The sequence below is a fragment of the Schistocerca americana genome, chromosome 3, assembly GCF_021461395.2.
Source record: "Schistocerca americana isolate TAMUIC-IGC-003095 chromosome 3, iqSchAmer2.1, whole genome shotgun sequence".
Lineage (NCBI taxonomy): Eukaryota > Metazoa > Arthropoda > Insecta > Orthoptera > Acrididae > Schistocerca > Schistocerca americana.
In genome coordinates, this window is record NC_060121.1 from 978,936,742 (window position 1) to 978,961,118 (window position 24,377).

At 41.3% G+C, this 24,377-nt stretch overlaps 1 protein-coding gene and 1 non-coding gene across 2 annotated transcripts in view; both read left to right on the forward strand.

The window, feature by feature from the left end:
• Positions 1-2,559: 2,559 nt before the first annotated feature.
• Trnas-uga lies at positions 2,560-2,633 on the forward strand. The gene has a single exon. It is a non-coding gene; the product is annotated as a tRNA-Ser (tRNA).
• A 5,919-nt stretch (positions 2,634-8,552) lies between these two features.
• LOC124606603 (solute carrier family 22 member 7-like) overlaps positions 8,553-24,377 on the forward strand; it is a 94,435-nt gene continuing 78,610 nt past the window's right edge. Inside the window, exons 1-2 of the mRNA XM_047138588.1 lie at positions 8,553-8,594; positions 19,487-19,746. Of these exons, the coding sequence (XP_046994544.1) occupies positions 8,553-8,594; positions 19,487-19,746 (302 nt within the window). The remainder of the gene's footprint in view (positions 8,595-19,486; positions 19,747-24,377) is intronic.

A 24,377-nucleotide genomic window follows, 5' to 3' on the forward strand; every position in this document is an offset into this window, starting at 1 on the left:
AAGTAGCATCTGGTTGGCGCTGAGACAGTACAGGACGCCAAGACATGAAGCTGTTTACTCGCCACCCCATATTTAAATCTATGTTTCATCTCATTTTCATGTGCCAAATCACAGTTTAGCCTTCGCAAGTCAGTTCGATAACATCCAAACACGTGGGTTTCAAGTAGCACAATGAGACCCTAAAGTTCGTCTTCAAGCTCCACAAATAGACCTGTATCATTCTCATATTCTTCAAACCATCTCGTGTTTTCACCTTTTTGTTCTCACCCTCCTCCTCAAAGTGGATTGCCGGCCGGAGTGGCCAAGCGGTTCTAGGCGCTACAGTCTGGGACCGAGCGACCGCTACGGTCGCAGGTTCGAATCCTGCCTCGGGCATGGATGTGTGTACTGTCCTTAGGTTAGTTAGGTTTCAGTAGTTCTAAGTTCTAGGGGACTGATGACTTCAGAAGTTAAGTCGCATAGTGCTCAGAGCCATTTGAATCATTTTTTAAAGAAGTGTAATCTTGCAAGAAAAGTGACAATTTGATAAAATTGCTATAATAATAATAATAATATTTATCAATGATAATTATCACTGTTATTGCGTAATTTGGGCTCCTGTAACTGCAGGAACACGTTTTTATTGGGCTAAAAATGATAAACATCTTTCTCCACTCTCTTTTAGCGTTCCGTACGCCAGTCAGTGAAAACAAAGCCGTTATAGGATCTGTTTGTTGTCTTTCTGCTGTCTCACTGTCCGACAGTTAAGACTTCTTTTTCTCAGGAACGGGTAGAAGTATCAAGTTGAAATTTATGTCACACACAACGGTCTACTTTCCCTTGGCGATTTAAAGAATTTAGGCCTCCGAGTGAATTCACTCAAAAGATACGCTATTTATGTCACATATTTCGATACTCGCACACTCACTCACCAAAACGCTTAGGGTACTCCCCGCTGACCAAGAATCATAAAATTTTGCTCAAAGCAAGGTTTCACGGTATAAGTAATCGAACAAGTCCAAAAACTCTAAGTTGTAATTACATCACATAAATTTTCTTCTTATCCGTCTGTTTTTCTGTCTGTCTGTATGTTATGATTACGTGTTTAGTAGAACGATGAATCACATGTAGTTAGACAATATTTGAAGACTGTAGATTTAACAGAACCTGTTTCGATTCGTGGTTAAATAAAATGAAATAATAAGATGTCTGAAATTCGGTCTTCGAAACATGAACATTTAGATTTTTACAGTTGGTAATACGTATAGCAGCACAATTATCAGACAAATCAGCTGTAAACCATATACAGCGAACATTATCTTAAAATGTACCAGTACATGGTTGCGCGATGTATAAAATGACGCCATACTTTTTAAACTTATTTGGGTACTTTTAAATGTTTCTACACTATATTAATAGTGAGTCTAGTTATCTACTGTACAAACTATAAATAGACTTCACGTACTGTAAGAGTACATATGCTTAGCTTCACAAAGAAATTTGTTTTTTCAGAGCACAAAATAAACTTTTAACTACTGCATGCCCCGTACAACTACGAGATAAAGCCTAATACATATTCCGTCCGACAAGCGGCATCACAACTCAGGTAATTTGCCAGATATGTTTGTCGTACAATTTAAAAGTCTGACGAACTCGAAAAACATCAGAGATGCGATAATCTCAGACCGTACGGAATTTAACAGAATAGCACAGAGAACACAGACAAATTAGTGGCGAATCTTGTTTTCAGAATTTAGGCCTGCAGGTCGCACTGTACGACATTGGCAGAAGTCATGGACTGGGACGTAGGACACCGGGATCTACAAAACCTAGAGCAATTGTAGTGCAGTTTGTCTCGTACAGGAAAAGATCTGAAATCTTCAGAACGAAGGAGAAACTCGCCAAGTCAGGTCTGATGATGCGAGATTAAGCGTTTTGAACAATGTGGTTTCGAGAGTTGGGCTATAAAACAACAGCAGGGTAACGGTGAAGGTAGAAAATGGGAAACAGGTCAATTTGCAATGTAAATGAACTCGAAGCCTGTGCTTTAGGAACTGAGGACATGCCAACTCTTGGTGCTGCTGTAGTGTGTGTTTATATTGTTATCATAGCTTAACTCATGTGTTAACTGTTTTGTTTTATTTCGTTACTAATTCCCGTTTGTCATTGTATCTTATGTACTACGTCAACTACTGTACCGAGTTTCGTCTTACCTCCATTTTTTTAGTAATTTACTGTCATGTTTTTGTTGCTACTCATTATTAGCACCATTACTAGCACACTGTTTTTATTCCGTTAACCTTACTTTCAGTACACTTGTGCACAGACAATTCTAGCTCTGTTTAGCACGTTTCTTTTCAGACTGAGATTTTCACTCTGCAGCGGAGTGTGCGCTGATATGAAACTTCCTGGCAGATTAAAACTGTGTGCCGGACCGAGACTCGAACTCGGGACATTTGCCTGTCGCAGGCAAGTGCTGTACCATCTGAGCTACGTTCGCAGGAGAGCTTTTGTGGAGTTTGGAAAGCAGGAGACGAGGTAGTGGCAGATGTAAAGCTGTGAGAACGTGGCGTGAGTCTTGCTTGGGTAGCTCAGATGGTAGAGCACTTGCCTGTGAAAGGCAAAGGTCCCGAGTTCGAGTCTCGGGTCGGGCACACGGTTTTAGTCTGCCAGGAAGTTTCAAGTTTCTTTTCCTGTCACCAGTCGGCTATTTAACGACTACTGCAAAGCCTGCTGGCCTTGGCCTCGAAACCTCCTCTCCCCCCTTCCCCCCCTCTACTGGTTTCACTTCCGCGAACCCACAGTCCCATCAGCGCACTTCGCTTTCTTTGTTCCCTCGACAGCGCCGACTCTAAGTTACTAATGTCCGGCAGCGATATCCTCGTATGCTGTGAAGCAGAACGTACTAAGCTCCACATTGTACACGCAAATGGCCACTCTCTGACAGCTAAGCTCGGCGAGTTCTGTCCTATACTTCAAGACACACACAACCACGTAATACTTATGCTGAGACCTGGCTCAAACCAAGTACTCCAGCAAGTTTGGTAAATCTGGTTGGCCACAGCTTTCTAACACATGACACTTGTAATACACGAGGAGTTGGGTTAGGGGTGTACATAAGGTCTGACTAAGCACCTACTGTGCCTCACACATCCAACAATAATGAAGATAAACAAGTCAACTATATGTCCATACAAGCTGGTGCTAAAAGGTTAAAAACGCTTTTCTTGGATTATTTGGTAAGTTTACACTGTTCATCTTTTCCAGTATTTCGTACATACACTACTGGCCATTACAATTGCTACTCCAAGAAGAAATGCAGATGATAAACGGGTATTCATTGCACAAATATATTATACTAGAACTGACATGTGATTACGTTTTCACGCAGTTTGGGTGCATAGATCCTGAGAAATCAGTACCCAGAACAACCACCTTTGGCCTTAATAACGGCCTTGATATGCCTGGGCATTGAGTCAAACAGAGCTTGGATGGCGTGTGCAGGTACAGCTGCCCATGCAGTTTCAACACGATACCACAGTTCATCAAGAGTAGTGACTGGCGTATTGTGACGAGTCAGTTGCTCGGTCACCATTTTTGGCTAAAAGTTTTTAGTTGGTGAGAGATCTGGAGAATGTGCTGGCCAGCGCAACAGTCGAACATTTTCTGTATCCAGAAAGGCCGTAGAGGACCTGCAACATGTGGTCGTGCATTATCCTGCTGAAACGTAGTGTTTTGCAGGGATCGAATGAAGGGTAGAGCTACGGATCGGAACACGTCTGAAATCTAACGTCCACTGTTCAAAGTGCCGTCAATGCGAACAAGAGGTGACCGAGACGTGTAAACAATGGCACCCCATACCATCACGCCGGGTGATACGCCAGTATGGCGATGACGAATACACGCTTCCAATGTGCGTTTACCGCGATGTCGCCAAACACGGATGCGACCATCAATGATGCTGTAAACAGAACCTGGATTCATCCGAAAAAATGACGTTTTGCAATTCGTGCACCCAGGTTCGTCGTTGAGTACACCATCGCAGGCGCTCCTGTCTGTGATGCAGTGTCAAGGGTAACCGCAGCCGTGGTCTCCGAGCTGATAGTCCATGCTGCTGCAATCGTCGTCGAACTGTTCGTGTAGATGGTTGTCGTTGACTCAGGGATCGAGACGTGGCTGCACGATCGGTTACAGCCATGCGGATAAGATGCCTGTCATCTCGACTGCTAGTGATAGGAGGCTGTTGGGATCCAGCACGGCGTTCCGTATTACCGTCCTGAACCCTGCGATTCCATATTCTGCTGACAGTCATTGGATCACGACCAACGCGACTAGCAGTGTCGCGATACGATAAACCGCAATCGCGATAGGCTACAATCCGACCTTTATCAAAGTCGGAAACGTGATGGTACGCATTTCTCCTCCATATACGAGGCATCACAACAACGTTTCACGAGGCAAAGCCGGTCAACTGCTGTTTGTGTATGAGAAATCGGTTGGTAACTTTCCTCATGCCAGCACGTTGTAGGTGTCGCCACCGGTGCCAACCCTGTGTGAATGCTCTGAAAAGCTAATCATTTGCATATCACAGCATCTTCTTGCTGTCGGCTAAATTTCGCGTCTGTAGCCCGTCATCTTCGTGGTGTAGTAATTTTAATGGCCAGTAGTGTATGTTTGAGGTCTCGGTATGTTAGTTATTTCAGGGAAATTCTAGCGAGTGCATCACGAAAATTATGTCATCGGCAGACATGCTAGGTGTAAATATTTGGGAGGTACGAATTACTCTGTTTGCGAATGTCGTTGCAGATACATCTAGGAGAATGTGACTACTGTTGGTATGATGTGTAGGAGGAAGCTGGAGTAGTGACATGTATAAAGAAGGAAGCATCCATTTAAATTTAACACTTGAAGGACTATTATACATGGTGTTTCCGTAAGAACGTGCAAAAATCTTAGAGGACATAGAGGATGCTCCACTGAGCAATTTGATGTGGGAAATCTGGAGTCGGAGAAGCCAGCTTAAGGAGATAATAGGAACATAATCACATTATCGTGTACTTTTTTATTTACATTTGTTGCAATTAACTGCATATATTATCATTGACACAATGAATGTACCACTGGTACAGCACAAAATGTGCTGAAATTGACGGACACCAACCTCAGTGCAAGCAGGACATCAGTGAACAAGGTTCTGACATACCCTGACAAATATTCCTGGTGTGTTTGGAATCACCCGGCGTGATGGTATGGGGTGCCATTGGTTACACGTCTCGGTCACGTCTTGTTCGCACTGATGGCACTTTGAACAGTGGACGTTATATTTCAGATGTGTTATGACCCGTGGCTCTACCCTTCACTCGATCCCTGCGAAACCCTACATTTCAGCAGGATAATGCACGACCGCATGTTGCCGGTCCTGTACCTTTCTGCATACAGGAAGCGTTCGACTGCTGCCCTGGCCAGCACATTCTCCCGATGTCTCACCAACTGAAAACGTCTGGTCAATGGTGGCCGAGCAACTGGCTCGTCACAATACGCCAGTCACTACTCCTGGTGAACTGTGGTATCGTGTTGAAACTGCATGGGCAGCTGTACCTGTACACGCCATCCAAGCTCTGTTTGACTCCATGCCCAGGCGTATCAAGGCCGTTATTACGGCCAGAGGTGGTTGTTCTGGGTACTGATTACTCAGGATCTATGCACCCAAATTGCGTGAAAATGTAATCACATGTCAGTTTTAGTATAGTATATTTGTCCAATGAATACCCGTTTATCATCTGCATTTCTTCTTGGTGTAGCAATTTTAATGGCCAGTAGTGTACTTGAAGTAATTATCAGAAAAGTTGAAAATAACGCCACAGGAAATTCTGTCCCTAGCACCAGTTTAGATCGCTTTCAGTCAGTTGCTGTCCAGTCTCTGCGGTCACTGACGAGCAGAACACGTGCCGTTTTATGTGCCTCTGTGAGCACTGCCCTCTTGCGAGGTAACGGATCCAGTGTTCATTGCATGCTGTTCCGTTCACAGTGCTCGCTCGTGGACTGGTTATGACGGACCTGCATTCACCGACAGCAGCATTTCATATTGGAATTCAAGCCCTTTGTCACTGACACTCTTCCTCGGGTGCCTGTCGGTTAGGATCTTTCTGCCACCATTGTTCCTACCTCGTGTTACGCGGCTGTCAATAGTACACCATTTCTTGGAGACACATAGGACAGTCACCGAAGATACGTAAACGAATCGGGCAATTTATTCATTGTGTGGTCACGTGCACGTCCGAAGACGGTAGCTTTTTCCTTTCAGTGTGTCACGTTCCGACGTCGAGCCATTTTGTGCCCCAGTTTGCAGGCAGCCGACTGTAACACATACACACCACTTTACTGCCGTGGCTTATGCCAGCGGTGGAAAGTCGCGTAAGCTCCCGGTAACAGTTCTACACCGTCCACTGTGCTAGAGTCTGCCGAAAACGAGACGGTGCATCCTGCTCGCTAAGGAGGCAATGCTTAGGTGCGTGTTGGAGCCATTGTTGTACAGTGGATGTTTACATAGGAGGGCACGGTGTCCCTTGGTATTTCTGCAGTTTTCTTCCGCCGGCAAGAGACACAGAGACGTCTTGTTCCATAATAAACGTCTGTTTAGTCGTGTACAGCGCACTGCAGACGACCTCCACCTCGAAGAAGAGAAATCGCCAGCGCATTTAACGCGAATAGTGTAAGACTAATTCGAGGATCATTCCGTGAACGTTGCTTGCGTGGCTTCTGAGGACGTCTGACCCTGGCCTTAATCCTATTCGTCGCGCCACTGCGTAAGGTTTGCCCGCTTCGGTCTCAGTTCTGGCCAATCAAAGAGAGTTGTGGGTGATGGATCTGTGGTGATGAATCAAGATGGCTGCTCTACGCCCTCTTTGTCTCTTGGAATCTGTGTGTCGATAGGCCACTACCGCTATCGTTAGGTACAGGAGTGTTACGTGCAACTAGGTAGGTGCCAAAAATTATGTTTCTTATTTGTTTCTCTCTTTAAGCGTAGTCAAATTGTTCTCACCATAAACATTTTTTGGAAAGTAGTGTCGAATCGGTGGAAAATATTAAGTAACCTTCCTGAAAAGGATATTTGGTTTTGAGAACTCTATTCAACGATTCCACTTTTAGACCATTTTCAATACGAAATTCTTCCAGTTTCTCGCAGATTAATGTATGAGGTTCAACGTTAATTGTATAAGCTTTATATATAATTTATCTACATATTAAATACTATATATCCTTTTCCAAAAACTTTCTCCTCGTGCAATGTCTCATTAAGATTTCTCATCATAAACATTTTTTGGATAGGAGTGTCGAATCGGTGGAAAATATTAAGTAACCTTTCTGGAAAGGATATTTGGTTTTGAGAACTCTATTCAACGATTCTTCTTTTGGATCATTTTTCAATACGAAATTCTTCCCGTTTCTCGCAGATTAATGTATGAGGTTCAACGTTAATCGTATAAGCTTTATATGTAATTTATCTACATATCAAATACTGAATATCCTTTTCCAAAAACTTTCTCCTCGTCTAATGTGTCCTTGAGATATCTTATTCAATGACTGAGAAATACTGACTGTTCGGTTGCCCTGTACTGACTTTTGAACCGTGTGGTGAAACAAAACTTTTATCTCGGTGAAATTCTAAATTTGAAATAATGAAAGCGAATCTAATTAAATCCCAAAAGAAAATGCTGAATTTTAAATGACGAAAGTGAATCTAGTTAAATCCCAAAAGAAACTAATTGTGTGCTCAGTGAAAACTATGAAACTGTAACTAATACTAAAGTACGTTATGAAAGTTACGTAACATGAAGTGCAATGTCTGACTTGAAATAACCGCAAAATAAAATACTGCTCAGCTCGGAAGAAAATATCTGTTTAAGATTACCTTCTCTGTCCACTGTAAGTTAAACTGCTTACTTAGCACAACACCTGAAAATTCTGGCAACGTACCGTTTGCTCACAACAAAGCAAAGTGAGATCTGTCCTGAACGAAAAGTAGCTTACCTTTTGCTCAACACGCTGTTTTATGTCTGGTGTACTGATGTTCTCTAAAGCCAACTGAAATCAGCAAATGGAGCAGCTAAAGAAAAATAAGCTACAGTATTGAATTTGTATTGTGTTAAGAAAGAATCCTGATCATGTTCTACACTCTGTCATCTGTTTATGTTCTTCGCGAACGGGACATGGTGGGCTATCGAAGAAGTCTGGTTCTTCTCGGGTGCCCACAGCCGTCTGTGGTTATAGCATAAGCAACCTCAAAATGAGAACATTTGTGTTCATAAATTATCGTCCTCTTGACTTGTCAGATAGTTATATACGTCTCATCTTCGTCCATTTGTTACTCATACATCCATTAGACATGAATTTTATCACTTGTGTTATTTCCTCACAAATGCAAACAAGAAAAAGGTTTCCTGCTCCAGTTGACGTCAGCAGATACCCAGTATGACAGCAGTTGCTGTGATACGGGACTCCAGTCTCCTGCGTCACAAACTGTCCCAGTGAGCGAACGTGCTGTCCTCTTGAACGGAAGTCTTTGTGCAGGGATGGAGAAAGACATCGGCAACGACGAACTGCAAGCACTAGAGGTACTGTGAAACTTCTGCCCAATTACAAAACAACAAACGCACCCTGCATTATATATTTACACAGTTATACACGACGAGGCATTTGAAACTGTTTTGGTATTATTTGAAAAACTAGAAATCAAATTAAAAAAGAAAAATTGTTCGTCTCGAAGAGGGACCTCCAATGACACCAAAAACCACCCCCCTGCCCCACCCCCAAGGCGTGGGAGAGGGAGGGGGCCTACTTTCTATTGAGGATTCGGATTCTCTCGGAAAAATGCGTAACTTCTGCAGTAATTTTTTTTTTCGGTGCGTTATAGATAGCGCTGTAATCGACAGAAATTAAATTGCGTTAAAAACTGTTTAGGAATGTTAATATTTCTACATCCACGTGATTACTCTGCTATTCACAATAAAGTGCCTGGCAGAGGGTTCAATGAACCACCTTCATGCTGTCTCTCTACCGTTCCATTCTCGAACAGCACGCGGGAAAGATGAGCGCTTACATTATTCCGTGGGAGCCCTGATTTCTCTTGTTTTATCGTGATGATCATTTCTCCCCACGTAGGTGGGTGCCAACAGAATGTTTTCGCAATCAGAGGAGAAAACTGGTGATTGAAATTTCATGAGAAGATCCCGTCGCAACGAAAAACGCCTGACTTTCCGTCTATTACTACTAACTGTGACCTTTCTGAAAGGAAATCACGAATCCAGTCGCACAACTGAGGCGATAATCCGCAGGCACGCAGTTTGATTAGAAGACGCTTGTGAGGAACGGTGTCGAAAGCCTTCTGGAAATCTAAAAATATGGAATCAATTTGACATCCCCTGTCGATAGCACTTATTACCATGAGTATAGAGAGCTAGTTGTGTTTGCAAGAACGATATTTTCTGAATCCGTCCTGACTATATGTCAATAAATCGTTTTCTTCGCGGTACTTCAAAATGTTCCAATACAGTATATGTTCTAATACCCTACTGCAAATCGACGTTAGTGATATAGGCCTGTAGTTCCCTTTTTGGGTATTGGTGTGACTTGAGCAATTTTCCAGTCTTTAGGTACGTACCTTTCTGTGAGCGAGTGGTTGTATGTAATTGCTAAATATGGAGCTATTTTATCAGCATACTCTGAGAGGAACCTGACTGGTATACAATCTGGCCTTGCCTTTATTAAGTGATTTCAGCTGCTTTGTTACACCGAGGATATCTACTTCAATGTTTCTCATCTTGACAGTTGTTCTTGATTGGAATTCAGGAATATTTACTTCGTCTTCTTTGGTGAAGGAGTTCCGGAAAAGCGTGTTTAATAACTCTGCTTTCGTGGCACTGTCATCAGTGACTTCACCGTTGTTATCGCACATTGAAGGTATTGATTGTGTCTTGCCTCTGGTGTGCTTTATGTATGACCAGGCTGTCGTTCTAAAATCTTCAATAAGAAACGGGTTTTATAGCAAAAAAGACTCCGGAATGCAATTGCTTTGTCCACCTTTTTGGTGTAATTTCTTTCACATTTATGGCGCTCAGTTTGCTTTATCCAATGGGGATTCTTTACTTGCCAACAACGAGTATTATACCGATTAAATTGACTGCGATTCGTAAAAGTTGATTCATGAGAGAAAATTATCTGTGAAATAAAATCCTCATAGGCTGCTAGTTGTTGTCGTATCCAACTGCAAATGTTCAAGCGGTTTTAAAAGTCTTTCTCATGTAATTCTTGATGTCAACGATGTTGTTGTTGTGGTCTTCAGTCCTGAGACTGGTTTGATGCAGCTCTCCATACTACTCTATCCTGTGCAAGCTTCTTCATCTCCCAGTACCCAACGCAGCCTACTCCCTTCTGAATCTACTTAGTGTATTCATCTCTTGGTCTCCCTCTACGATTTTTACCCTCCATGCTGCCCTCCAGTACTAAATTGGTGATCCCTTGATGCCTCAGAACATGTCCTACCAACCGGTCCCTTCTTCTAGTCAAGTTGTGCCACAAACTCCTCTTCCCCCCAATTTTATTCAGTACCTCCTCATTAGTTATGTGATCTACCAATCTAATCTTCAGCATTCTTCTGTAGCACCACATTTCTAAAGCTTCTATTCACTTCTTGTGTAAACTATTTATCGTCCACGTTTCACTTCCATACATGGCTACACTCCATACAAATACTTTCAGAACGATAAGTGATGTGAATGGAATTTGCGTACATACAATATGTGCAGAACACTTCTCTGCGAAATATTTGTCGAGAGCTAAAGTGTTTTTTACAAATTATGGAGAGCAGCAATCAGTCGTCCAAACTATGCGCATCCCCCATGTTAAATTCTAATTCTGTTTCGGATTGACCGTGTTTTGCGTGGCAAGTTAAATCTCTGTTTTTGGATGATACACGGCACAGTATTATATTTTTATCTAGTCCATTCTTGAGTCCATACTTTGGTAAGGTGCAACTCATCTCTCCTAGCGACCTTTTCTATTTTAGGTGGTAGTCGTCCAGAGCAAAATAAATTGTGGTTTGCGTCACCAGTATCTTCATGGATTGGTAGATCTTTATTATTCCAGATCTTTTTGTGCTCGTTCGTGAGAGCATTTATGCGTCGTAGTTGACGGGATGGAATGTGGTTTCGTACTGGTAGACAAAATGGTTCAAATTGCTCTGAGCACTATGGGACTTAACTTCTGAGGTCATCAGTCCCCTAGACTTAGAACTATTTAAACCTAACTAACATAAGGACATCACACACAGCCATGCCCGAGGCAGGATTCGAACCTGTGACGGTAGCGGTCGCGCAGTTGCAGACTGTAGCGCCTAGAACCGCTCGGCCACCACGGCCGGCGTACTGGTAGACATTCCGTAGGCGTTGACTGATGACACTAGCAATCATTCTCACGGTATTATTTAGCTGGACGTCTGTTTCTTATGCATATGGACTACTTAGCCAAACTGGAGCACAATAATCGTCGCTTGAGAAAACTGGACTCAGAGCAGAGAAACGTAGGGTGGAAGCCGATGCTCTCCAGGTTGTGACACAGATCTTTTGGATAAAGTTGTTTCTCGTTTTCAGTATTTCGGGTATTTTTGATAGATGATCTCCAAAAAAGAACGGTCTATCTGGGGTTAACCCAAGATGCTTAGGGGTTGTATTGCAAGTGTAGTGTTTTCAAATTGAATGTTGCGTTTTCTTCTGGTGAGTTTATTAATTAGGTGAAAGCAGGAATCCTCTGTTTTGGTGGCGTTAGATTGGAGTCACCATTTGGGAAAGTTCTTTCACAGAACAACTAGATCTCCGTTAGAACTGCTTTTGACTGTTAGTTGTAGCTACACCTTGTTGCAAGTATTTAGTCGTTGGCGTAACCAAACTTCCTTGATTTTGTTTTTGGCATGTCTGCTTTGTACAAACTGAAGAGAAATGGAGCAAGAGCTGATCCGTGTGGTAAATCTCTTTTGATTTACTTGGAGATCTGATGTTGTATACCAAGACTACTTATAACACTCGGTCGTTTAGCATATTGTTGATTAGTCGAGATGTTGGTTTGCAAGGAATTACACGAAGAAGCTTGTACAGAATATATGACTTCTCTTCGGACTGTATTGTTGCCCATCGAAAGGTGAATGAATGCAGCTGCGGTTTTTAAGTTTACTTTGAAATCCTGGCTCGTTGGAGGTGGAGAGTAACAGAATTTTGTTTATGCAACTTCGTTTTGGCCGGATGCCTGCTTGTTCAACTGGGATTGTTTCAAGTAATCTAGTACTGGGTCTATTATCGATAAGTCGTTCAAGTAGCTTGTAGGTCAGACTTAGCAGGGCCATTCTTCGATAACTCTTAGGGTTATCAGCTGATTTGCCAGGTTTTAGGTAATATTGAGGTTATCTTCGAGCATTTAAATTCTTGCAGTATGTTATAAAATGAAAGCATAGAAAGCAAAGGACCACAGAGCAGTAAGTTGATGCAGTTTTTCTCCAGTACAGTTAGTGATGCACCTATCGCTTATGTGTGGGTTTATGTTTTTATTGAGATCCCCGTTGTACTGTAATGGTTTTTAAATGCTCATTATTACGCTTTTGTTGATGTTTTTGCAGCCCACTTAAAATCTGTTCACATCATATCTTTGTGTACGCTAAGGCTGACAGATTTACTGCATATTGTTCGTCAAGTAATACACCATCAGCGCATACTACCACTTGCGGCGTGACGGGGTCGGTCGTCTGCGTTTTTGTTATCGCTATCGTCCAGTCCACCTACCTCGACCATATTCTTGCCCATGTCCCTTCACTCTGTAGCAGCATATAGGTGTTGGGCAGTGTAAAGCAGCCATGATGAAACCACCACCTAATACCTGCCACACAGAGGCCTCGTAACTCTAGTTGGAAGTCAGTTCCTGCAAGTTCATGATATAAAAAATCGGGCGTTCGGGATCTTCAGTCTACTTGCAGAAATGCGTTTGAAATTAGATTAACTCTGCATTTTATTCATACTGAAACACATGAAATGGCTATCAAGTCTGTATTTAATATGGTAAAACGTTATCATTCATAGTTCACTGTCTGTATAATATATAATATTCACTAGAAAAGCAGCCATAATTTTAGTAAGTCCGATCCGACTAATTATCACGTCCTACCAGTCACAGACCTACAATTATTGGCGAGTTAAACGTTCGGTCGTTTCAGTGGTCTTCTTCGTAAGAGTTGCTCGCCAAAATACTTCGTGCACAGCACGAAACACGCCACGCGGAGATGTTACTACGACCAGAAAGCTCTCGCGCTCATATCTCTCAAACTATTTAATTTAGAAACACCAAACCTTCATCGAATTGTTAGTAACTCCAGTCGCTTCAGTCACGATATGTTCGTACCGAAATTAGGTCACTATTTCCTCATATTACAGAGTATTTTTATGAAGCGATCTGACATCGTGTTATCCATAGACCGTCTAGCAAGCGACTCTCTCTCGAGGTACTCTCCTCTCTGCACACTCCTCTTTTCGCGTGGGAGCAGCGTAATTCTGATCGGCTGTTGATCTAAACGACCAATCAGAACGTTCCTTCCAGATCATTATCGCGGCAAATCTTGCCTTATCCAATCACTAATTCGATAGTAATTAACGTCAGCAAAACTTCAAATTCTTGTATTTTGTTTAATCAAAATAAACGAACTGCGAAATATTCTTCAAATTGATGAATAAACTTATTAGGCCTCTAGCTTCCAATCTGGTTACTTTTATACAAAAGCAAGAGCACACCGACATACACCACCTGAATCGTGGTTCCAACAGAACTTTCCCACGGTTCGTTATTACAGGGTTTCTTGTAATATGAAATATTAAATTGTAATGTATGTCCCACATACACTCTCTCAATCATTCTCACGCAGTCACACGGAAAAATATAATCAAATAATAACTTTGACCGATTTTGGTATTACGTAATGCATAGTGCTAAAGTTTAAAAAAGAATCCTAATTAATTGATTTTTATGCACTGCTAACTTTGGAATGGCTTCAAATCTGTTATTGTTCCTAACTTGGTTTTAAAAAACAAGTGTAGGCTTGAGGAATTTTAGGTAATTCAGAACTATAATAAATAATAACTATAATAATAGTTATAAATAATAACTATAATAAACAAAAATCTGAAATTTTGACAGCATCATTCCATTAATAACAAAGGCCTGTGTACCAAATTTGAACAAAATCGGATAATAACTAATATGGATTACTTAGATTCGTAGAGGGTAAGAACCTTCATATCGACTGAATGTTATGCTATGCAGTTCTCACGGCAAGCAGTGTCAGCTGTGCTGTGAGCAAAGCGAAAAAAAAAACCACCCTGCATCTACCGTACTAGAAGGCTGCGTGCCTTACTGCAACGAATGTCATCTCGTAGAAACTTGCTGCGTTACGCACTAACGCATTTTTTGGAGTTGTCCTTATGAACGGTGTCAGTGCATTGTCCGACAGACACCCACGGAAGTTGTAACCTCCCCCTCACTTATCGACCTTAATGACAGTGAAAAATTAAACCGCATGTACCTAATGGAAATCTGGGAAAAGCAATCGTCACTGAAGTTAATCTGTCGGTAAAGAGGGAGGAAAGGGTTACATCTAAATGAAAGGAAAAATGCAAATGAAATTGGTGGAAATTAAATTTGAAAAAGGGTAAAGTTAATAAAGAAAGTAAATGTGCTGTCGTTACGTTAACAATTAACTGGCGTTATATAGATATTTGGGATTTGGGGAAAATTACGGTAGCCAGTCCTATGGACAACTATTATAATAACTGAAAAAGAAAGGTTAATGCACATATAATCAGCACTAAAGCCATGGCGACTGAAGGTTGACACGTGTTGTGTGAAAACGAATGTTTGTCAGAAGTATTCAAACACAGTATTGGCCTCCTACTACCTATTCTCATATAAAGTAGCACAATCGCTATATTTGAAACCACTTTCATTTTGTCAACAGGTGTCTCCTTCCCAGGCTGGTTGATTTAGCACTATTAACCAAAAAGAATCGCTACAGTGTTCACTTGAAGAAGAAGCAGCGGAGAAAAATAACAGTTCCACACTAAGACAGGTACATTATATTGTGATCTGTCTCTGCATTGTGAGCCTAGGAACATGTGGAACGACAGATGCGTACAACTGGAAGCTCAAAGTGGGGAAAGATGCATCAAGGCAGGCAATGATGACGGAGCCCGCTGTTAATGGTTGCTGTGTATCTGAGGGAGGGATGGACAGTTCGCTAGTCGAAGCGGAAAACGCTCTACGTTAAACATCGTGAGGTCATTGATCTGAGTAATAGGCCCAGTTGTGAAGTTCTATAAGCCAAATGTTCTGTGCCCTTGTGCGTTGATCTTAATAAAATGAGTTCTCTCTTTGAGATGCTATTGCAGCAATACGTTTTATAAACCAGTATCATGTGGGAAGACAGGCATTGCCCAAACCGACAGCTGTTTCAACAAATAAAGCTATTGATTCATCAGCTATCGACGACCTCAAAAAATTACATTATTCCAGTGAAAAAATCCATAGTTACTTGCATATCGTGGTATGTCAGAAAGATTCGAATATTAAAAACATGGAAACATACTGTCCTCTTTGCATGCTATCATCTAGTTTTGATGTTTCAAATCGTTCACGAAATACGATGGATGTTACGAATATTTTATTCTGTCTTTATCATTTGCTTGTGCAAGCAGTTCTCACTGTACTACCTATAAACCATTTTCTCGAGACTGTAGATAGATATAGATCCTCTTCCAAATTTAAAGAATTATTCAATATCTTAGCTACATTTTGCAAGGAGCGATGCATGATCACTGTGCACCAAAACCAAACTCATAGCGACTAGCTCAATTTTATAGGCAATTCATCACGAAGCACTATGGAGCCATCACTAGCTTGAACAGTGTCTTATTAACAAATTGGTCCATGGCTTGGTCTGTGGCACTCTCGAACCCTACCAACTCAAATCTGGACCCATCTGACCAGACCATGGTTTTCCTGTCGTCTGGGGTCCAACCGATATTTCGCCGCACTCTACTAACAGGTACGTTCGCCGTACGTACCACATTCACTTCTGCGGTACTTTCACGGCTTGTTTCTTTGTCTGTTAGCACTGACGATGCTACGCAAACGCCACTGCTCTGAGTCGTAAAGTTAAGGCCGCCGGCCACTGCATTGTACATGGTGAGAGGTGATCCACAGACATACAGAAAACAGGGCAAACGCAGTGCAAATGTGGAATATGTGGGTGGAGGCGACTAGATGCACTCGAGTACAATGCTGTACTACGCGTGGCAGCTGTACTACGAGGGTCACTCCAAAAGAAATGCACACTATTTTTTTAAAAATCCATCTTTTATTCTACATGTTTGAAAGTTTTACAGTGTGTAGATACATCCTTTAGGCTGGTGCGAGTGTAGGCATACCATAACTTCTCGGGCACTGTACAGATATAAAAGATAACTGCACTGTTTGTGTAAAATGTGTATATATTGCAGTGTAATGTTACTGTGGCTTATGTTGCGGCATGACCGGAGGAAATGAGTGTGTGTCCTATCGTGAGGGATGTAGAGGTAGCACATAGATAACTGTGAGGGTATGAGATAGATTTTTAAGAGGTATATTATGTGCGCTTTAGATACTCAGATTCATTCCAGAACCACAGCCATCAAGAGGATACATTACCTGTTCATCGATTGGTGTCAGACTGCAGCAGCAATCGTAATATTTAATTGTAGTTACACCGGTAAATATATTCCTGGTTCCCAATATTCATGTGAATCTTGTATGTATTTGATGATCTGTAGACAACTTTTGTGGGATTTAACTGCCTGTCCAATATGGTGATGTGTACAAAATAGTTTTTTGCCGCTGAAAGTCTCGTGTGCAGAAAACAATGGTGAACGGTGCTCCCACATCGGCAGCAGCAGCAGTTTGGCGACTGAATTCAGTGACGGATGGGCTGTCCCATTAGGGTTGATAGGAAGAACGTACCCTGTCCTATTCTGAGAAGCATTACAACATCTCTCTCGGCACTGGACTTACAGTGCAGCTGTGTGTCATCGCACCAGCAACGGTGCCTAGGTGGACATGTCTTTGGAACAGGTATTTCTTGGGTCTCATGTACGAAAGAGATGCTGCTGCCTCGTGCTTGTGGGACCTGAATGGACATCGGTGAGTGGCTTGGCAGTTGATGGCCGTGTCATCACTTTGCAGGGGCTGCCGGTGCACCCTGACCTCAGCATCGGGCATTGGGTGGCAGGAAGTGTTTTTTATTAGCCATCTTTTGTTTAAACTATATTCCATCGATTTTACCGACCAATAGGATTCCATGAATTAAAAAAAAACTACCCCATACATGAGAAGAATATCGATTTTATTAATTTGCATAAATTTTATATATCAACATGGTGTTAGCAGTGCAATAGTTAGAGAGAGGGTGGGTGTGAGTGGGTCACATGGAGCACAACAGCAGGTTAAGTGCAGAACACTACATTAATTTGAACAAGTTTTATGTACAATGCAGTACAATAGTTTAAAGGGGTGGGTGACAAACAAGAATCCGCCAGAAATGGCGTTCAAAAGCATGTGAAATTCGAAAAGTGTACCAGAAAATGGTGGGAGAACATAAGTAATTACTTAATTTGGTATCAAAGGTGGTCCAATAGTTTAAGGAAATGAGGGTGACATAGAAAACCACTTAACAGAACTATAGGTTAAGTGCCGACAAAGGGCCGAACTTTAGGTTAAAACACCCAGTCTACAGTGCTGAACATGAGGTTATGCAACATGTTTGCCCCATGTAATCACTTCTTACAAGACCTACACGTTACCAAACATCAGAGAATGATGAGCAAGAGAAATCCAACCCCCACAAACTGAATGTTTTTATATCCTTGAATTTCCTGTTATGAGATCCTTCCTCTCCACCAATTTCCATATATTCCATACATAGCAATCGATTTATGGACAAATTCTTGCGCTAAATAAATTAACTGTATTCCATACACCGCCATAAATAATTAAATAATATTCCATACATTTTCTAAAGTGTTTAAACAATATTCCACACACTGGAACCGAATTCCCTCCAAATGACCGATCAATTGAGTCTCTTTTCCTGCCAATTTCTGGGAGGGATGTTGGGAGGGGAAAGGGGCTTACCAAAGGGGAACAAGTTAATTAATTGATTAATTTAATTAAGTAGTCAATCAAATTGATAAGAGTGAGATGGGCTATGCAATAACTGCAAGTCCTGAAAGTGTACCTGTAGCAGCGAGGGTTGAGGTTTCCTGAGTGGGGATGGGAGTTAGAGGGGGCAGGTGCACAACAGGTTAAGTGCCTGCCAATCAAAAGGAAGGATCCTCCTAGTAGAACAATAGGTTAAGTACCTGTCAATCAAAGGAGAACAATAGGTTAAGGACCTGTCAATCAAAGGAGAACAATAGGTTTGCTCCTGAGTGCATACCTGCCTCTGAGGTAGGCAACCTGCACTAACAAAATCCGCTGATGGCTGATTTGCTCTACTACTCAAATGTACTGTTCACTAACGAGGCTTCAGTTCAATATGCTAAAAGTTACTCCAGCATTGGGAGACTATTGTAAATGGTGAAGGAGAATTTATTATTGATGACTCAAGTCTCCATTATGTGTATCTGTTGTGTTCATTAAACTTACAGAATAGTGCTATGAACTTATGTATCAACTTAATGACTGTGTCCATGAGGGCCAGAGGTGGACCAATGTGTTATTGACTTTTTCTATTTGTGAAGCTCATTCTCTTGAATTAAGCATCCAGTTTCTCTGAAATTCTCACGACAAGTTTGCTTGCAGTCTGCACATGTACACCATACCTACTAATTTCCGTCCCATTTGGATAATTTCTCTGTGGTGCGTCATTTCTTTATTTTCTTTTCTTTTTTTGGTCTTAGAGTGTGTTGCTGCACAGTCGTTGTTAATCTCGAAATAGTAACGACATAATGCTGAACTCACATACCACGAATACTGGATGTACTAGTAATATCTCAAACAAATACAGACACAAGTGAATCGCATGCACATAGGAACTGAATTCAACAACGAAGAACTGTAAGAGAAAGCAGCAATAAAATGGACTGAGCGATTATACACAAACATAAAAACTAATTGAAATATTGTCGAAATAAATTTGGGTCAATGAGACTGCTAATTTTTGCTGCTGTGGTAATTGAAAACAGGACCAGATAACTCTATAGACACAAAAAACTATTGCCCACAAGCTCTACCAGCAGACTATGGCTCTCGCTGCCTGATGCTGCAGGTAAATAACTTTTGTAGGCACAAACAAAAAATAAATGTCTGCCTGTCTTGCTGGGGACTCATTACCGTTCCCTGTCAGTGATGGCGATAGTAACACCGCTGTTTCGTTATTCATTTTCAGGAGAGGACTGGAATCCCAGAATGCAATACAAAAACAAAGGCTACTCCAGCATTTGAGGAGGTCCTGGACGCCATTGGGTCCAGGGGGAAGATCCAGACGAGGCTGAATATCGTTTTCGTTTGCTTTGCCTCATGCTTCGACCTGATGAGCGTCAACATGTTCTACCTGGCTATGCAGACTCCTGATCACTGGTGCTACGTCCCTGGCAGGGAGCTTTCCAACCTTTCAGTTGAGCAGTGGAAGAACCTCACCATACCGAGGTTTGTAGTGGTAAATATTTTAGCTTTCATCGATCGAATGTTCCGTCGGTTCTTGGTAGAATCTTTAATACTTTGTGGATGTAAACACACATGATACTTGTGTAATATTCTATAGTATTTATTATTTATTTCACAAATCGTTTTTTACCTTTTATGCAATCATCAGGTACAAAGGTACGGGGTGCAGAGAAGTTTTATTGGATATTTTAATCTAGTACATCTGCAGAGTATCTCACTTTCCAGAGATGACAAATGTTAACGTTAAGTTTAAGAGTAAAACAAGAGGGACTGTTTCAGTGTAAATGCGGTATAAGATTATTTAACTAAGATAAAATAAAGGAAGGAAGACGAAAATTTTTCAAGTAAATTAAATTAATGAACATATGTCCATCAGACCAAGCCTAGTACTGAATGACCAGGCGCAGCGCCGTTACTCGCCACTACTAACTGCAGATGTTCCTCATAACCCCATCCAGGCCATGTTGTAAATTCCTCCCGTTACTCATGCGCCCCATTTTCCTCTATTTCAGTTAATATAATTTCTTATGTTGCGTGAAAAAATACATTGTATAATCACAGATGACTGGCTCACCTGCCTAATTTCTCTACTACAACTTATCTGTTTGTAATGTAGCAGCTATTAAAGACAAAATTATTTTTTTCAGCCACATCTTTGGAATATGTAAACGAATTTTACTGTTGAATTTATTTTCGTCTATGAACAACTGTTGTAGTTTGTATATAGCTAATGTATAACATGTTTTACCTTGGTTAAGTGGTCGTACATCGCATTTACACTCAAATAATCCCTGAAGATTTATTCCTAAACCCAACTCCGGAAATGGAGATAATCTGTAGATGAACTAGTTTAAAGTATTTGATTCAACAAAATTTCACTGTATCACATACTTGTAACTTTGTACCTGATGATCACGTAAAAGCCGAAAACCGGTTTGAGAAATAATTAATGAATGTTGTAGGATCTTACACCACCGTTGTGTATACTGTCATTCATATTTTGGATTTCATCTATTACAGTTGCGTATTAATTCCATGGAGGGTGAAACACAGTAAGTACAGCTTATTATAGGTGTGCGTACGGCATAAAGTCCTGGTTTAACGTTATCATTCGGAATATGTAGCGTACACGGGATATGTGCAAAGGGTGCAACTACTTTCAGAGTCAGATCTTGGAGAAAAATCTCTCAGAAAATCCAGAGAAGTTACGGTTCTATGACACACTGTAAAAGGAAGGTTTGGATACAGATCTTTCGCCTAGTTCTTCACACAACCGTCTAGTGCCTAAAATGAAAACAGCAGACAGAAAGTGGGAACATTAACCTGCAAATTTAAAAATGAGTTCAGCCGTAAGGACACTTCTAATGTAATGTTGTCTGACCATCGTACGCACAAAAATAAGCACTACCAGTACTGAAAAGCAGTTTAGACCATTCGTTACGAAGATAGCTCCAGGAAAATTTCTATTACAAACAACTTTATGCGGAAGGTAACTATAGCTCAGAGTCATTGTGGATAATAATAACAATACTCAACACTCAATAACCATTCAAATTATCACAAAAATTATAACAATTAAGAAGTCAAGAATGGTGGGGTATTTCCAAAAACCACAGATCTGTATCAGGGTGATTTATTCCTACCCTTTCAAAATTTCGCTCAGTGATTTGTATTCTTCGCAGATGAACTTGCAATGTGTCTACACTGACGTGAAACCGGTAGCTGCGAATAAAGCACTTTTCATACTGCTATGCGGCTTCTGGAAACACCTCATCGTTCTTGACTTTTTAATTGTTATAATTTTTTTGATAATTCGAATGGTTATTGAATGTTGACTGTTCTTATTGTTAGTCACAAATTCCTATTAGCTTTTATACCGAATACGCTGTGTAAAGTGCTCCTTTTTAAAGCTTATCTTTACCAAGAATCTCTCAGTAAGAAAACAGCTGCGCAGAATCTATATCTCCATTCATACTCTGCAAACCACTGTGAAGCGCACGGTTGTACAACATGTTAAGATGTTTTCGTTTTCCATTCACGGGAAAGTGATTGCTTAGTTGATCTGTGCTCGCTGTAACTAGTCTTCTTTTGTCTTCGAAGTACAACATACATAGGAGGTATGGTACATTCCTTGGTTTGTCGGTTAATAATAGTTCTTGAAACTTAGTAAATGGGATGTAGAGGTATAGTTGGCTTTTATCTTGAAGCATTTTGTAAGCGGCCTGTGACGGGGTTGGGGGTTGGGTTGCGTGCGAGGGCTGATGGAGTTAAACAAACACAGACAATCCCTCATACGACTATACACCACGTTACGTAGCACATGCACATGGCCACAATACTCTATGACTGAGCGCCTAGACCTCACGTACCTATCTCCTGTCTGCGCTTGTTCTCTTTTTGTTCCAACCACCAGCTAAAGATTGATCTGAATTGTTTATTTACTAATTAGCTGCGGGTTGGGGGAGCATACACACGGCCAGAACCACAAACATCTGGTAAAGACTCACATTTGTTCCACCAGTGCAACGTGGGCTGCACTGTTCACACAAAAGGTGCAAATAAGTGCGTGCATGACATCTAGCATTTTTCGGAGAGTAATTTCTCGGGTTTTGTTGGTCACAGAGACAAGGGGTCAAGTGTTATGGATAGCCTTAAGCCTAGAGACCATTTGTATACTTTGGGAATAACGGACATGCTGTCGCTTCTTGTTTTTCTTTCCGGTTTGGCCATTTGAGGACAACGTTAATTCGCGTCAAGTATCTTTTCTTCTGGGCTATCTCATTGTCCAATATTCTTTCATTCTCGTGCTTTGCAACCTTCTTCGCTCTTCTGACTTTGCTGTGGGTCTAGTTCCGTCTTCGAAACCTGTGAAAGCCTAGATTTTTTATTTAAAAACTACTCTTTTGTGTTACCTGTTTCCTGTATTCCTATTTCTTCTAGACGCCTTTGCACCTCTTGGACCCAGTGTATTTCGGTACTCTTGTCCACCAGAAACAGTATTATTTGCTGTGTTAACCTCCCATGGTCCATTCTGAGGATGTGTCCAAAGATCAGACTCCTCCTTTCGCTGCTGATGTCCGAGATTCTCTCTACCTTGGTGTATAGTTCCTGGTTCTCTCGTCTTCTAAATTGACTACCTTGTGTTCTTCGAGGTCGCACTGTCCTCCTGAGAATTTTTCGTTCCACGCGTTCTAGTCTCTTACGTACTCCTGTTCTTACTAGGTTAAGAATTTCTGCTGCATGTAAGACTATTCTACAGTACAGAGTCAAAATTTAAACAATACACATTTCCTCCAGCCCAGGAAAACTGAACATATCGGTTGGTTGAAACTGGCAGGAGTAAAGCTGTGAGTACCGGGCGTGAGTCGTGCTTCGGTAGCTCAGATGGTAGAGCACTTGCCCGCGAAAGGCAAAGGTCCCGAGTTCGAGTCTCGGTCGGGCACACAGTTTTAATCTACCAGGAAGTTTCATATCAGCGCACACTCCGCCGCAGAGTGAAAATCTCATTCTGGAAATATCGGTTGGTTCTTATAACATTAGGTGTGGTCTAGGGTGGACCTTAAGAGGCTTAGAAAGCACCATTTGTTCATGGGCAGTTCCTGGGAAAACCTAAAAGAAAAAAAAAAAAAAGATTTTCGGGTGTCAAAAGCACCAATTGTGGCGATATCGACTTCCATAATTTCTATTAACGGCAAATAGTCGAAATTTTTATCATATGTTTTTAAGATGATGTTATTCGGGAACCTTGCAGTTTTCTTCAGTATCACAACCATTAGCAAGATCCAGAGATTCAAAGTTACCGTACTTGCGCTTGTAAAATATGGAGGTAATATCTCTTGTGAGGCATAAATGTAGCTTTAACTCACGTAGTTAACATATGGAAAAAACTCTAGGGTCACCGCAAGGGTTCTGAGGTCACAAAATAATGTTTATAGCCAGCATTTTTTCGCCAACAAAACTTTTTGACGCCTTGTCTCAGGAAAAACAACACTTCACGCCTGTACAACTATGCCCAAAGTGTTACTGCAATGACAAAAATTGGCTGAAAAGAAAACCCGGAAACATTGCAAGTAAAATATTTCTAATAATATTTTTTCTATTTTAAGATATCATGAGTCAGACATTTCGGTGATCTGCTATAAATGCGCAAAGAACCCAAGAAAAATGTCAATAAAACTATTTTGTGTTAAACTTATATTATGCTTTCTTATTGTCTGTATGTGTCAAAGTATCTAAATTTGTCGAATTACACACATCAAAAAAAGTTTTGCATCACCTCGGTTCCGAGAGTTCCACAACCCGTACAGAAAATTGGAATAGAGATCAACATAAACATCATGTCCGCCTTTTTTATTGCTCATTAAAACCACACATTGCATATTGTACTACCATACAGCGAGACCTTCAGAGGTGGTGGTCCAGATTGCTGTACACACAGATACCTCTAATACCCAATAGCACGCCCTCTTGCATTGACGGATGCTTGTATTCGTCGTGGCATACTATCCACAAGTTCATCAAGGCACTGTTGGTCCAGATTGTCCCAGTCTTCAACGGCGATGCGGCGTAGATCCCTCAGAGTGGTTGGTGGATCACGTCGTCCATAAACAGCC